Below are 13592 nucleotides of genomic sequence, written 5' to 3' on the forward strand. Positions count from 1 at the left end.
GCGGGGTGGTGGCGGTGGCAGCGCGGCCGCCCTGGGCTGAGCAGTGCGGGGTTGCTCCGCAGAGCCAGGCGATGCGCGTGGTGCGCACGGTGGGACAGGCCTTCGAGGTGTGCCACAAGCTGAGCCTGCAGCACGCCCTGCACAACGCCGACGGGCAGGCGGACGGGGCCAGCGACAAGTCAGCCGAGGAGCAGCCGCTGGAAGGTGACTCATGGCTCCCCTGGGGCACGGGCAGACCCCCCACCCCTCAGCAGTGGGTGGGGGGGTGCTCTGGGGTGGGCAACTGCAAGGTCGCACGTCCCTCATGTGCTTCGGACCCCTTCAGGTAGGGGGCATGGGGAATCTGCCCTGTCTGCCCACTGGGCACTGGGGAGGTGGAGCCCCCTCATCCAGCAAGCTCAGGGTCTGCAGCCCCTCGGCTGCCCTGCTCCCTCCCTCCGGCCCCTTCACCGCATGCCAAGACTTGGAGCAATCCTGGCTGTTGTCCCTGAGCTTCCCCGAGCTCCCAGCCCTGCGCGGGGCCCTGGCTCTTCCTGCGCTCCTGCACGGGGAAGGGGGGCTCGGGTTCACGTGTCCGTCTCGTTTGAAGTCCACCAGATAAAGGGCTCCAAGATCACGGATATGGACGAGGTTGGCATCGACACTGAGGGCATCTGTATGTCTGAGAGGGGACCTAGAGAGCTGCCAGGTGCCAGGGGGGACCTTGGCATGCTGAAACCTGGGCAAGCCTCAAAGGATAAGAACGGCCAGGTAATGGGGGGGAGGGCTGGGGGACAGTCTTTGTGCTCTGCCGCTGCTGGGGTCCCTCCGCTCAGGGTCATTGTATCATGGCTTGATTTGGAGGCACTTTCATGGAGACCTCATTGCAGACCCCCCCACCTCTGGCTCCCTGCTCAGGACAGGCTGTTTAGCTCCCAGTTTTCCCACAGTAGGGCTGTGTCTCAGTGCTGGGGCAGGGCTTGAGGCGAGAGGCAGGAGTGGGGCCGCGGCGCATGGCTGAGCAGGCTTCAGACACAGCCCAGGGTGGATTTCTGTGCCCCCAGAGCTGCTCTGCAGCAGTTGCTTGTCCGACTCCCTCAGCAGCAATCCCCAGCTCCCCTCACCACCCAAGCCCAGGGAGCAACATCCCAAGGGGGCCCAACCCTGACAGCAAAGGTACCCAGGGCACATTCAGCACGAGCAGTGGTTTTGCCTTAATGAGTGGCTGCTCCACAAAGCTCTGGGAGCACTTCCCAGGGGCCTGAATGGCATCGCTTCAGCTCACACAATCGTATGGCTCGCAGGGCCTGGCTGAAAACAGCTGCACTGACATGCACTCCATGGGATTCATTTGCGTGCCTGGAAAGGCTGGGATTTCCTGTGCATTCCTTCTGGCGCTGCCCAGGCAGGGGAGGGCAGGGGCAGGAAGGGCTGCAGGCACTAGCAAATGCTCCAGGCACTAGGATACCCACCCAGCCTGGGCAGCCACATCACGGAAAGGTGGTGGGGTGTTTGGGTCACTTCCTGCTGTCTCCTCCCAGGGGGACCTGCCCTCCCCAGACATAGCCAATGCAGCCCTGCCAGCTCTCTGGGAGCAGGAGCTGCTCCAAAACACACTGTCCTGGGGATCACACAACATGCAGAGCCTGACACTGAGCCCAGGGCTGCCCCCTCAACATCCCCCTGAGTGCCAGGGGTGCAGGGGCCCCTCTGCTGCACTTGGGTCAGAGCTGTGGGGAACCACAATCCAAATCCCAGCCTGAGCTGGTCGATCCGCTCACCTGCCCATTTCTTTGTGCCCAGGATGCCGAGAACTGCTCCCTACACCTGGCCAGCTCCCAGCAGCTGCTCAGCCCGAGCAGCCCCTGCTCCTCAGCCTCCATCACCCCGCTGGCCTCCCAGCACTGCCTCCAGCTGCTCCAGCAGCAGCTCCTCCAGCAGCAGCAGCAGACGCAGGTGGCTGTGGCCCAGGTACGCGCCCTGCCCTCCCCTCAGGGGGCACCAACCCTTCTCCTCTCCCTGCTCCAGCCTGGCCAGGCTGGGCTGACAATGGGGCAGGTGGGAGCAGGCTGGGGCCCTGGCAGCACTGCTGGCAGCATTCCTTGTGGCACAGCTCACGGCAGGGTTTGCAGCTCCCCTCGCAGCATCGCTTGCAGTGCAACCCGCAGCCTTGCTTGTGGCATCCCGTGCAGCACCGCTTGCAGCACGGCTGAGCTCCCCCAGACCCGGGGCTGGCTGCACGCACGACCTCACACCGCTTCGGGAGCGTGGCAGGGTCCGGCAGAGCCCCCAGCTCCCATTTCACCCTGTTTCATCCCATTTTTGGATGGAAATCATCCCCCCTCGGTGACTCTTCCCCCAAACCAGCATCAGAGCGGGGAGCCCCGCGGCTGGGCACCTCCCCTGCTCGTTTCTCGTTAGCGGAGGGACAACAGACCCCACACACACACCCGGGGGTGCCGCTGGACCAGCTCGGGGGGGTCACCGGGGGTGCCGCGGCGGGGCCGGCAGGGGGCGCTGTGGCGCCGCCGCTCCGCCGGTCCCGGGGATGCTCCGGGGATGCTCCGCCCGGCCCGGCCCGGCCCGCATCATCCCTTCCCTCCCCGCATCGCCCCGGCCCGGCCCGCAGGTGCAGCTGCTGAAGGACCAACTGGCGGCCGAGACGGCGGCGCGGATCGAGGCGCAAGCCCGGGTGCGGCAGCTCCTGCTGACCAACCGCGACCTGCTGCAGCACGTCTCGCTGCTGGTGCGGCAGCTCACGGTGCTGGAGGCCCGCGAGGAGCAGCGGGACGAGCACCGGCAGCCGGGTGAGCTCCTCCCCACACACCAAGGGGACCCCTCCTCACACACCAAGGTTGTTTGGGTGCTGGGGTGCCCCCAGTTCCATCCCTCTGGACCATCTGCACACCCCTTGTGGTCACAGGGAGCAATTGGGGTCGTCCCAGTACCATCCCAGCAGGCTCTGGGTGGCTTTGGGGCATTTCTGCACCCCTCAGTCTAGGGGAGCAGCTGGATTGGAGATCCCCAGTTTTCATGTGTCCCTTTGTCCTTCTCTCACAGTTGACCGCTCCTTGCAAAACCTGTCCCTGGCCCAATCCCTCTCCCTGAACCTGAAGAACCACTACAGCCTGGACGTCCACCTGCCGTCCACCTCCACCCCCGCCAGCATCCTGGGCAGCCCCGTGGCCCCCGGCTCGCTGCCCACCCTGGGCCCCAGGGACTCCTACCTCAACCTCGTCAGCCTGGACAGGGGCAGCCACCGCTACGGCAGCAAGGAGGGGGACGAGTGCCTGGCGGTGCTGGAGGGGCAGGACGGGCTCAGCCGGCGCGTGGAGGGCTCCGAGGTCAGTGACTTCGCTCTGCTCAACGGGAGCAGCCGGCAGAAGGTGGATGACGCAGACAGAGGGGACGAGGACAGGTAGGATGTGCCACCTCTGCGTCCCGCCAGCTGGCCCGGGAACACCCTGAGTGGTGCAGGTAAGTACTTGCCCATTACCTCCTCTCTCTCTTCGCCTTTCCAGGCGCCAGCCGCCCATTCCCAAGCTCAACCCGCCACCGCCCATCCTACGCAAAAGGTCAAGCAAGACCTCCCCGAGCCTGGAGGTGGAGGTGAAGCCTGAGAGCGCTGCCAGCCTGAGCCTGCCCAGCGCCAGCATCTCCAGCCTCACCAGCATCACTGCCAGCTCCCTCACCCTCTTGGACTCTGAGGCGAGGACTCCCGCACGGAGCACTGCCTCCAGCACAGAGCCCGGCCCTGCTGGGATGTGCCAACGCAGCCTGGGCAAGGACAGGACTGGAGAGAGCGGGCCAATGTCCCCCTTGGCCAGCATCCGTGACCCAGCAGCCAGCGAGGCCCTGGCCAAGGAGTTGGCAGCCCTGGGCAGCCCCACGGACAGCTCCCTGCCCTTCTCCCCTGCGGACGACACCTGCTTGCACATCAGCTTCTCCGAGGATGAGCTGGACACTGCCGTGGGGCCCAGCAGGGTCCTCTCTTAGTGGGACTGCAGTGGGTGGCAGCTGGTGGCAGCAGCCCCGGCAGCTCCGTCCACGACCCTATGCTGGGGTTGGGGGTCCCTGTGCCCAGGCTGTGAGGCAGGTCCCCTTGCTGTCCCCATCCCACATAACAGCTCCCACCACCACCTTGGGGCCACTGCACAGGATGGGACCTGACCAGCCCTGCCCTTGGTCTGCACCAGCTCACACTGCCATCCACTGTCCTGTCCCTGCTCACACAGCCAGGGATGCTCCACGGCAGAAAATCCCTGGGAACTGAAGGGTGGAAGCCCTGGGCAGGGCACAGCACAGGGCTGGGAACACCCACACACGAGGCTGTTCTGGTTCACCAGTTGCTGCCCTTGGTAGCCTGAGCGAGGCCATGTGGCACAGCCACAGTGTCACTCCCCTGTCCAGCTCCCCAAGGCGGGTCCCAGGCTGCCACCCCACTGCCACCATGCTGGTTCTCTCCAGAGCAGCCTGTGTCTACCAGTGCCACACTGTGCCCAGCCCAGCTTTGGGGACAGCAGCCCCACCACTGTGCCCCCACACGGTGAAGCCACCACTGCCTCCCTCCACAGGTGCCTTTTCCCACTCTCCAGCACCCACTGCCCACATAGGCTGGGACCATCCCCGTGAGGCCACAGATGGGTGCAGGGCTGGCCCTGGGAGCCTGTGGCAGTGGGGGGTGACCCCCAAGGAAGGGAAAGGGTGCATCCCATGTCTTGGGCTCTTGCTGGTGGCTACAGGCAGGAGGCTGCTCCTTGCACTGGTTTAGGGTGTTACAGTGTGGTTTGGGTTTGTTCTGGGAAGTGTGACTGTCCTGGAAGGAGTTAAGGTCTAAGGAAGAGTGTTGGGTGAAGGGCAGGTTTTGGGGAGGGAACAAGGGGATCCTTATCCACCTTGGCTGATTGTGAGAGGGTGTTGGGAAAGTGTTGGAGAGTCGAGTTGGGAAGTGTCAAGCAGAAATGGAGACTCGGGGCTGCCACGCTGCCTGTCCCTGACACTGCTGCTCCCACAGGGAGATAGGGGTGACAGGACACCCCAGAGCCGGCCATGGCAGTGACAGGGCTGGGAGGGGGCTGGTGACGGGGCTGGGGGCTGTAAAGCTGGGCTGGGCTGTCCCGTAGTGCGGTAGTGACAGCCCAGCCCGTCCGTAGGATGACGTGTCCGTTCACTGCGGTTCCGTAACGGACTTTTAAAGGAAAAAATAAAGGTGTCGGATTTGCAGAGCCAGTGCTGTGTCTCTGCCCCACGGGGCCCACGCAGAGGGAGTCCTGAGGCTGTGGAGTCAGACTCTGGACTGTACAGGTATTCCCAAAGAGGGAAGATCCCTGCTGGGAATGACGGCTGAGCCCCTGAGCTGCCAGCCCACTCCCTACACCCTCCCCATCCTGCAACCCCAGTACAGGTCCCAGCAGCCCCTTCTGTTCCCCCTGGCAGGGCCAGTGACAGTAGGAGGTCCTGTGTCCCCACACATGCTACCACAGGGCAGAGGGATTCCATAGTCAGGGATGGGCCCATCTCCAGTGAACCCCTGCTGTCCAGGCCCAGCAGCATCCCCACGGGCTGCATGGCACTGACCACCACCTGCCAGAGCTTCCACCAGGATGCCCTTTCTAGGCCCCATTTCTGCTCCTGAAATAAATCCTGGCCCCAGCACACAGGGTGTGAGTACAAGATGGGAGTAGGCAAATGGCAGGCAGGTGGCAAACCTTGATGCAGGATGGGATGGGAGCAGTGGCATGCCAGGGTTCTGGGACACCCCAGGGGCTGCCTGCAGCCAGGACAGGCAAGAGAGCCCCTGCCCTCCTCATCATCCTCACCCTGCAGTTCGGGGAAGGGAACCCCTGTGCGATTCAGCACTGAGGCTCTAGGACAGACCCTGAGATCCTCCCCCTGTGCAGGAGGGGGGACTCAACTGGAGGGACCCAGCACCTCTGGGGTCCCAGGGCTACTCTCCATCCCTCCACAGAGTGGGTACAGTCTCCAGCAGGACAGAGTGGGGAACAGGGAGCCCTTTCCCTGGGCCCACCGCAGACATCTGCCGGGGGGGCTGCCTGTGTGGGGAGGGGGCACTTCCAGCCCAGAGCCTTATTATGCTTCCTTCATGGGAAGAAACTTTTTCCTTTGCTGTCTGCTAAGCTGCTAGCAATCATCAGGCAGGCAGGTGGTAAAGATTCATATCCATCAAACAATGCCATTTAGTTTGTAACCTGTGACTAAATCTGGTGTTAGCTTTAATTTCAGAGTCTGCTTTAGGGCTCGCTTGTTAATCTCTATGCAAAGCAGATGAAATGAATATGCAGCATTTTGGATGTAATTGTACGGCTTCAATTCAGCACTATAATTTTCCAAACAGGATCTTGCAATCAAGCTTCTATTCATTAGTGTATAAACAATTTAGTTTCTCAGCTCTCCAGTATGCCAATCATCTCAATGGAGTGAGCATCTCCGACAGAAAGAGGAGGAAAGTTTCCTTTGTGTAACAGAGGTAAAAGTTGCTCCATACTTCAGACAATTCCTGCCTGGCAGATCCAGGCCATTCCCACAGAAGGGGGCAGTTCCTGGTGCCCCCACAACACTGACCAGCTGCAAACAGCACCCCGGGGAGTGATGTCCCAGTGATCTCCCGGCTCAGGTAGCCCCAGGCCCCTCAGGAATTCTGCATGTGAGACCCCAGGATCAGGCTGCCTGGAAAGGTGAGACCATGCAGCAACACAGCACGTCCCAGTGATCCCTGGGGCTCCTTGGTGCCCCACGACTCCGGAAAGAGACAGTCACCCCAGGCAAAGCCCCCTCCACATTCCCATCTCCCCACGCAGTGCCACAGGACAGGGCACAGGGGACACCCCACACCTGGGGCCAGTGGCAGCTCCTCCATGGAGGACAGGGCCAGGATCACACAGGGCTGGGAGTGGGGCAGGTTTTGATCTCAGGGGCTCAGCACCCCCATGGCTGGTGCTTCCCTCAGTGGGGACCCGAGTGTCCCACACACACACCAGCACATCCAACACCCGCCGCATCCCCGTCCCTCCTCTGCCGCTGCCCGGAGGTGAGGAGGGACCAGCCCGGAGCCTCCACAAAGGGAAGCGCCGTCAGCGGAGCCGCTCAGCGCGGTCCCCGTTTCCAAATGAATATCGACAGCGCTAATTACAGGCCGCCATGCAGACAGCTTATTAGCTTGTCACAAAAAGACGGTATTGAACTCGGAGCCCGCGGTATTCACGGAGCGCAGCAAGACTCTCCCCAGACAGCACAGCGAACCAGGCAGGCGAACAACCTCCAGCAAAACTAATTACTTCCTGATTGTCTATGGCCACCCACTGGGTATAATAGTATAGACTAAATTTGGCATATACATAACTAAGCACTCGGCACCAATTTGGCGTACAATAATCATCCTCTGTGTTGCATAATTAAAATCTGATCACTTGGAATAATTATTTCATATTCCCAGTATCGGGTGAGGATTGCATAATGTGGCAGGAGCGTGTGCCGGGGAGTGGAACGATCCACTTCCACAGGAGTGAGCCCCCCAGGAAGGACTTTATGGTTCCAGGCAGGGCAAGAGACCCAAGAGATCTGCTCGGCACCAGCCGCCTCTGACAGTGCCAATGACCCTGTGATGGCCCAGCGCTGTCGGTCAGCACCAGCTGTGGAGGAGCTGGAGTCACCTTAACCAGCACTGAGCACAGCCCCAGTGGGGTAGGACTGTACCCGCCAGGACAGGCTGTCCCCGTGTCCCCACGCAAGCACTCTCCACATTGACCTTTCCAGGCTGGCTGCTGCCCCGCTGCCCGCCCGGCCGGGATGCTCATCGCCCGACCCCATTGTGCTCGTGCATCTGCTAAAGGCATTTGGAGAGACACGGCAATAAAAAATAAAAATCAAGTGGAACGTGTGTGTCTAATCCATTAACTTCCTCCGGCGGCTCCCCGGGGACCCGGCGAGGAGCAGAAAGAATACGTGGATATTGCACGCGCCCTGGCACCTTGTCCCCGGGCCAGCCCCGCCGCTGGCCACTGCCACGGGCTCATAAATCACCGCGGGCGACAGCGTTTCACAGCTCGCTTCCCAGCCAGGATATGGCCATTCCTGCTGATTACGCCGCCGGGCGCGCGGGGGAAGCTGCATCTCCCACTTCCAGGAAGGGAGGATCCGCAAGGAAAACGCATTGATAAAAAGAAGAACGAAATCAGCTTTGTTCACGTTGCGAATCTCCCATTGTTCCTGCTGCGGCCATCAGACCTCGCTGGAGAAAGTATTTCCTCAGCGATAAATCTCCTGGGCTCCTCACAGCCCTCACCTTGGCACTGGATTCTCCTCAGCTTGTTTTGAAAGAAAAAGCAGTTTTGGCCGCGGGCCCCCCGTAGGGTGCACTGGGCCACTCATGGTGTGACTTTGGGGAGTGAGGGACATCCCTGGGGCAAGGGACAGGTTCTGGTGCCCATCCCAGGGGTCTCTGACCTGTGTCCCCAGACAAGGGGACCTTCCCTGCCACTCCCAAAAGCTCCACTCCCATCCCACAGAGCCCGTGTTCTCCCTGCAGGCACGGCACGAGCCGGGGAAAGTGAGTCTGACCGGGGCCACACTAATCCCAGTGCTGAAACGTGGAGCTGGCAGTGGCCAAGCACTTGGAATACAGGAGTCAGGCTGACAGTCATACAAGAAAAATAGATCAAGTTTCCAAGAAAATAGAGCTGAGCTGATCTGATTTTCATCAGCATCTTCAGCCGCCTTTCGGGAAGCCCCAGCCCACTCCTCATTCCTGCTCTCTGCTTTACAAACCACTTAATTCCTTGTTGCTTTGGAAACCCTCACAAAGACCCTCTGCATCCCCCAAAATAACGAGCAACAGATGCTGCTTTGACCTCAGCGACTTCCTGGAAACATACATTTGTCAAAATAAAAATAAAAAGATTAATGTGAGGAAAGCTTTTAAATTATAAGGAAACAGCAGACAGAGCCCGGCCGCGCACGCCGAGCCCTGGGACTGCAGAGAGAGCCGAGGATGGCCAGGGAAGGGCTGTGGGACCAGGGGTCCCCGTGCCCAGGGGGTTGGGGACTCAGAAGGACTGGGTCTGACAACACTGCCCACAGCCAGGTGACACCAGGAGCAGGCTCAGGATCTCCTCCTTCCCTCGTTTCTCAGTTTATAGGAGCAACCAGTCTCTTCTACAGAGCTTTAAACCCTCTCTGCCCATCTTGTAGGGGAGGAGATGTGCAAACAACAGGTCACCAGGAACTTTAGGGTTACAAGCACTTGGGGCACCAGCAAGTTCCAACCTCCCTCTGGCTGCAGCTGCCTGGCACATCCCAGGGACAGAGCTCATGCACAGGCACTTGCCAACAGCACCCGTGATGCCCACAAAGGGACAAGGGCTCCTGCCAGGACTCGTGACAGCCACACAGGTGTGTGACACAGCCAGACGCGAGGCACAACCCACCCCACCACAACCCCGTGCCCACAGCACTCACCAGAACCACAGGCAGGGAGGCTCCACAGGCTCCAGGCAAGGGAAGCCCCTTTTCCCTCACAGCTTTATAGAATCAGCCAAAAATGAGCTGCTGGGAAGGGCCTCCTTCTCCTTGGCCTGGTGGGAGGTGGGCTGGGTCATCCTGGGGGTTTGTGCACCTGGGCAGGTGTGTCAGGGGCACATTGGGCATCCCCATCCTCATCTGACTCCTGGTTGCACCCAGCTTGCTGCTGCTGCACCACAAAGCCTGAACGTGGGACCTGAGGGACACCCCTCCCAGGAGGGTGTTCTCTCCCTGGGCACCCTGTCACCAGGATGGGGGTGCACCCGCCTTGGTGAGGGGCTGCAGCACCCAGGCTGCTGCTGCAGGATGGTGAGCAGTGGATGGTGCTGGGGCACTGTCCCCCTGCCCACGCTGGGGAGGTGACAGTGGCACAGGGGTCGGTACAGTCGGGCTGCCCCCGTGCCAGCACCCTGGGGTGTGTGGGGTCCTGCTGCACCAGGAATGCAAATCCTGACCCGGGCTGGGCCAGGGGCTCTGCCTCCCCCGGGATTCCTGTGGTAGCCATGACAACGCCCATATACATTTACATATCTATCCCGGGGACATCCAGAGCAATTGTTTCGTGGGGGTTGTTTCCATCCCGCCACAGGACATGCCAGTGTTCCCACCTCACACCCATGGCCACTCCTGCACATGGAACAAATCCTCTGTGTTGCCCCTTCCCTGGAGCCCCTGGTGCAGGGGCAGCCCCTTCCCACCCGAGTCTGGGGAGAGAACCAGAAAAATGACTTTCCATCATGTCAATGAGAGCCAAGGAAGGGCCAGTGAGCTCGGTGGTGCAGGCAGGTGCGTGTGGGCACTGCCAGCCCCTGACAGCAGTGCCAGGGGCCTCCTGTGCCAAGGGATGATCAGAGCCATGCTGGAGCACGGGCACAGGCAGTCCTGCTGGCTCCCATGGCAGCAGCACATGCTGAGGACACTGGATGAGCCCCGGCCTCCTTCTGCCTCCCACACTGTTCACCCAGTGGTTCTGCCTCGCAGCTCCCAGCTGGCAGCACCTCAGCACTGCCAGGAGCCCGGGGTTAGTCACAAGCCAGGAAAGGCAGCTCCTGTGCTGAGTTACAGGGAGGAGAAGAGACACTAGAGGGGTGCACACAAAATAATTGCTGCCTTGCACGGAGCACCACATGGAGCCGTGCCCACAGCCCTGACACAGCCAGGAACAGAGCAGCTCTGGCAGCCAGGAGTGAGGAGCCAAGCAATGTGCAGGGACACTGTCCCCTCTGCTGCTGGCTGCCTCTCTCCTGGCTCCTGGGTGCTCCAGGGGCACTGCAGCACCAGGGCGGGACTGCAGCACAATGCCAGCGTGGCATCACCTGCAAGCCTGGCATCCCTTGAGAGCCTGGCATCCCTTGAGAGCCTGGCATCCCCTGAGAGCCTGGCATCACCTGCAGCATGGCCACAGCTCCCAAAGGAATGGACAAGCACCACAGCTCCCCGTGCAGGCAGCACAACAGGTCCCACCTACACACACTGTCCGTGGGGCTGTGACCCACCATGCTCACACCGTGGTCACCCAGGGTCTGCCGTGCTCTGCTCAGGCCCATTGGGCTCCCCCTGCACTCCTGTGCCACAGCAGGACTTGTGTCACCTCTGGGAGCCCCTCAGGGGCACTCGGTGGCTGCTGCCCTCGCCCCACCTCGCAGCCCCAGGCACAAGTGCCGTGTGTGTGGGGCTGATGGAGGGCTCAGAGCAGCCCTGTCCCAGCCCTGTCCCACCAGGATTCCAGACCCACCAGTTTCCTCTGCCCTTTCCACTGAACCAGCCCACAGAAAGTTTTATAAACTTGAGGAAACGCGAGTCAAAGCAGAAGGAGCCCAAAGCTGAGCCACAGCGTGACCTCAGCAACCTCCCCCTTTGTCCAGCCCAGGACCTCACTATCATGTGTCAGCATTTGCTGAGTCCCCTCCTTCAGGGACACACCAGGCCCTTCCGAAGGAGTGGGGCCTCCCCTCAGCCCCCCTCCTCTAATGACTCTGTTATCTCTGGCACTCCCAGCCCCGCTTCCCTCCACCACTGCAGGGGTGATGTCCTCCCCGGGCTGGCAGTCCTGGGGGAGCAGCAGCCCAGCCCACACCTCCCAAACCCCTCATGGATGGATTCATCCCGCTGGGCTGGGCTTGGGATGGCACTCTCATCATGCTCAGTGGGGTTGGGATGAGGGTTTGATGGAGTAGCTGCAGGTCACAGCTGAAAGTAAAGTTCAGCTCTGCTAACAAATGCCCTCCTATGGATGCTACTCCCATCCCATCCCATCCCATCCCATCCCTGCTCCAGGCCTGATGGAAGAGAGGCAGAGCCTGGCAGAACAGGGCCCGAGGGAGATAGAGCACAGTTTGCTGTCTGAAGCATGAACCTGCCCGGCTGATGTGAGGGCACTGACAGGCAGAGAGGGTTTGGTGCAAAGGAAGGAAATGGAAGAATTAAATCCACAGAACTTCCCTGCTTTTGTTCTCCCTCCCGCCCCCGCTCTTCTCCTTGGCCGCTCGCACTTCTTGCTGGATGTGTATGGCTTGATACTACCCAAGCAAGCTGGAAACAGGGTATATCAGCTGAAAGCAATTTACTTTGAAATCCAGCTGCCAGATTTTCCTTCATTTGTTTACTTTTAAATGCTTTTTTAAAAGCCAAAGTACACAAGGCAGCCAAATTGCTGACATGTGTGCCGGGCCGGTACCCCGCAAATGCTGCATTCTTTCATGTCCTCCTGGGCTCAAATCCACTCATGTTTATTTAAAATATGTAGAACACTTCAGCACTATTAAGGACCACGTTTTATAGTAAATGGAAAAAGATTTCCTCGCAGGCCGAAGGGAGAGGAAAAGAATCACTTCAATTCAGTTTTGTTCCGACAGCACTTTGCCTGCCCACCGGGGCCCAGCCACCCACATCCCACCGACGGGCTCGGCCCAGCGCCAGGGCCTGGGAGCTGCTGGTGCTCTGGAAATGTTGGAGACAGGTGGACATGGGGCTCCAGCAGCACTGGTGGGGCTCAGCCTTTCTCCCCTCCCAGATCCATGGGGCAATGGGCCTGCAATGAAAACAAAAACAAACACCAAGGGGGGGGGGGCTTGGAGTCATCGAGGCTCTCCACAGCTCCAGAGTTGATTTAAAACAGGATTTCACCTGAAAACATGGATGCTAAAGCTACAGGTGAGAGACCAACCTGTGTGACCCCCAGCTGCAAACCCCAGGGAAAAGCAGGAGAGGAGGTGGCAGGAACAGGTTGGCAGGAACACCAGGATGGAGCAGATCCATCCACAGCAGAATGAGGCACCACAGGCCTATTATAGATGACATGGAATGACACATCCTCTCAAAAGTAGGATGCAGATGGAAATGAATGGATAGCAATACATATTTTCAGGTCAATAACAGCTAAAAGGGAAGTAGATGTTCAAATTCAGGATTTTTAAGTGCATTGTTAATGTGGGTGTTTTGGGAGGGAACAAAGTGGAAGAAGCATTTCCAGCTAATGCTGCCTTTCCTTAAACCACCCCTCTGTGGCTGACACAAGCTGAATTCTGTGGGGTAAGGTAAGGATGCACATCAGAAAGGGAAAATGTCAATAAACAGCAAATAAATCCTGTAGGCCCTTGTTGCTGTTCAAGCTGAAACAAACACAGAAAGGCAACACACAGAGAAAGAAGCAAGGAAGTGACATATTTTTAATCAAATTATCTGCTACCAGCAACAGAGATGGACAGTGGCTCTATGAACATATTAATGTGCCTCTGGCAGACCTTCCTGAAGGAAAACACCACTGATGCAGCCAGAATCACTCTGTTTCCTAACAAAGAACACAAGAAAGCAGAAACCTCCCTTTATTAATTAGTGATCATTTAGAGCACTGCACATTCATGGTTTCAGCTGGACTAGCAAATCTTCAAGAGGATTCTTCCAGGGGAGTCCCAGACTCAGATTATGTCGTGCCTGAACACAACCTCCCACAACAGGTTAGAAGAAACAATGGCTCTGAGCAAGTGATGATGGAGAGCAGAGCAGTGTTTGCAAAGACTGGGTGCTACAGATGTTCTGGGGACTTTGGCTTCTGGAACCACCTCCCTGGCTACCTG

General features: G+C 59.5%; 1 protein-coding gene across 1 annotated transcript in view; it reads left to right on the plus strand.

Moving 5' to 3' along the window:
• LOC108495018 (carboxyl-terminal PDZ ligand of neuronal nitric oxide synthase protein-like) overlaps positions 1 to 5580 on the plus strand; it is a 29539-nt gene extending 23959 nt beyond the window's left edge. The window contains exons 6-11 of the mRNA XM_017810223.1: positions 63 to 204; positions 590 to 750; positions 1783 to 1950; positions 2609 to 2786; positions 3040 to 3397; positions 3501 to 5580. Coding sequence (XP_017665712.1) covers positions 63 to 204; positions 590 to 750; positions 1783 to 1950; positions 2609 to 2786; positions 3040 to 3397; positions 3501 to 3975 — 1482 coding nt within the window. The 3' untranslated portion in view covers positions 3976 to 5580. The remainder of the gene's footprint in view (positions 1 to 62; positions 205 to 589; positions 751 to 1782; positions 1951 to 2608; positions 2787 to 3039; positions 3398 to 3500) is intronic.
• Positions 5581 to 13592: the final 8012 nt, after the last annotated feature.

Source organism: Lepidothrix coronata, unplaced genomic scaffold (genome assembly GCF_001604755.1).
Source record: "Lepidothrix coronata isolate B3197 unplaced genomic scaffold, Lepidothrix_coronata-1.0 Scaffold28, whole genome shotgun sequence".
NCBI lineage: Eukaryota > Metazoa > Chordata > Aves > Passeriformes > Pipridae > Lepidothrix > Lepidothrix coronata.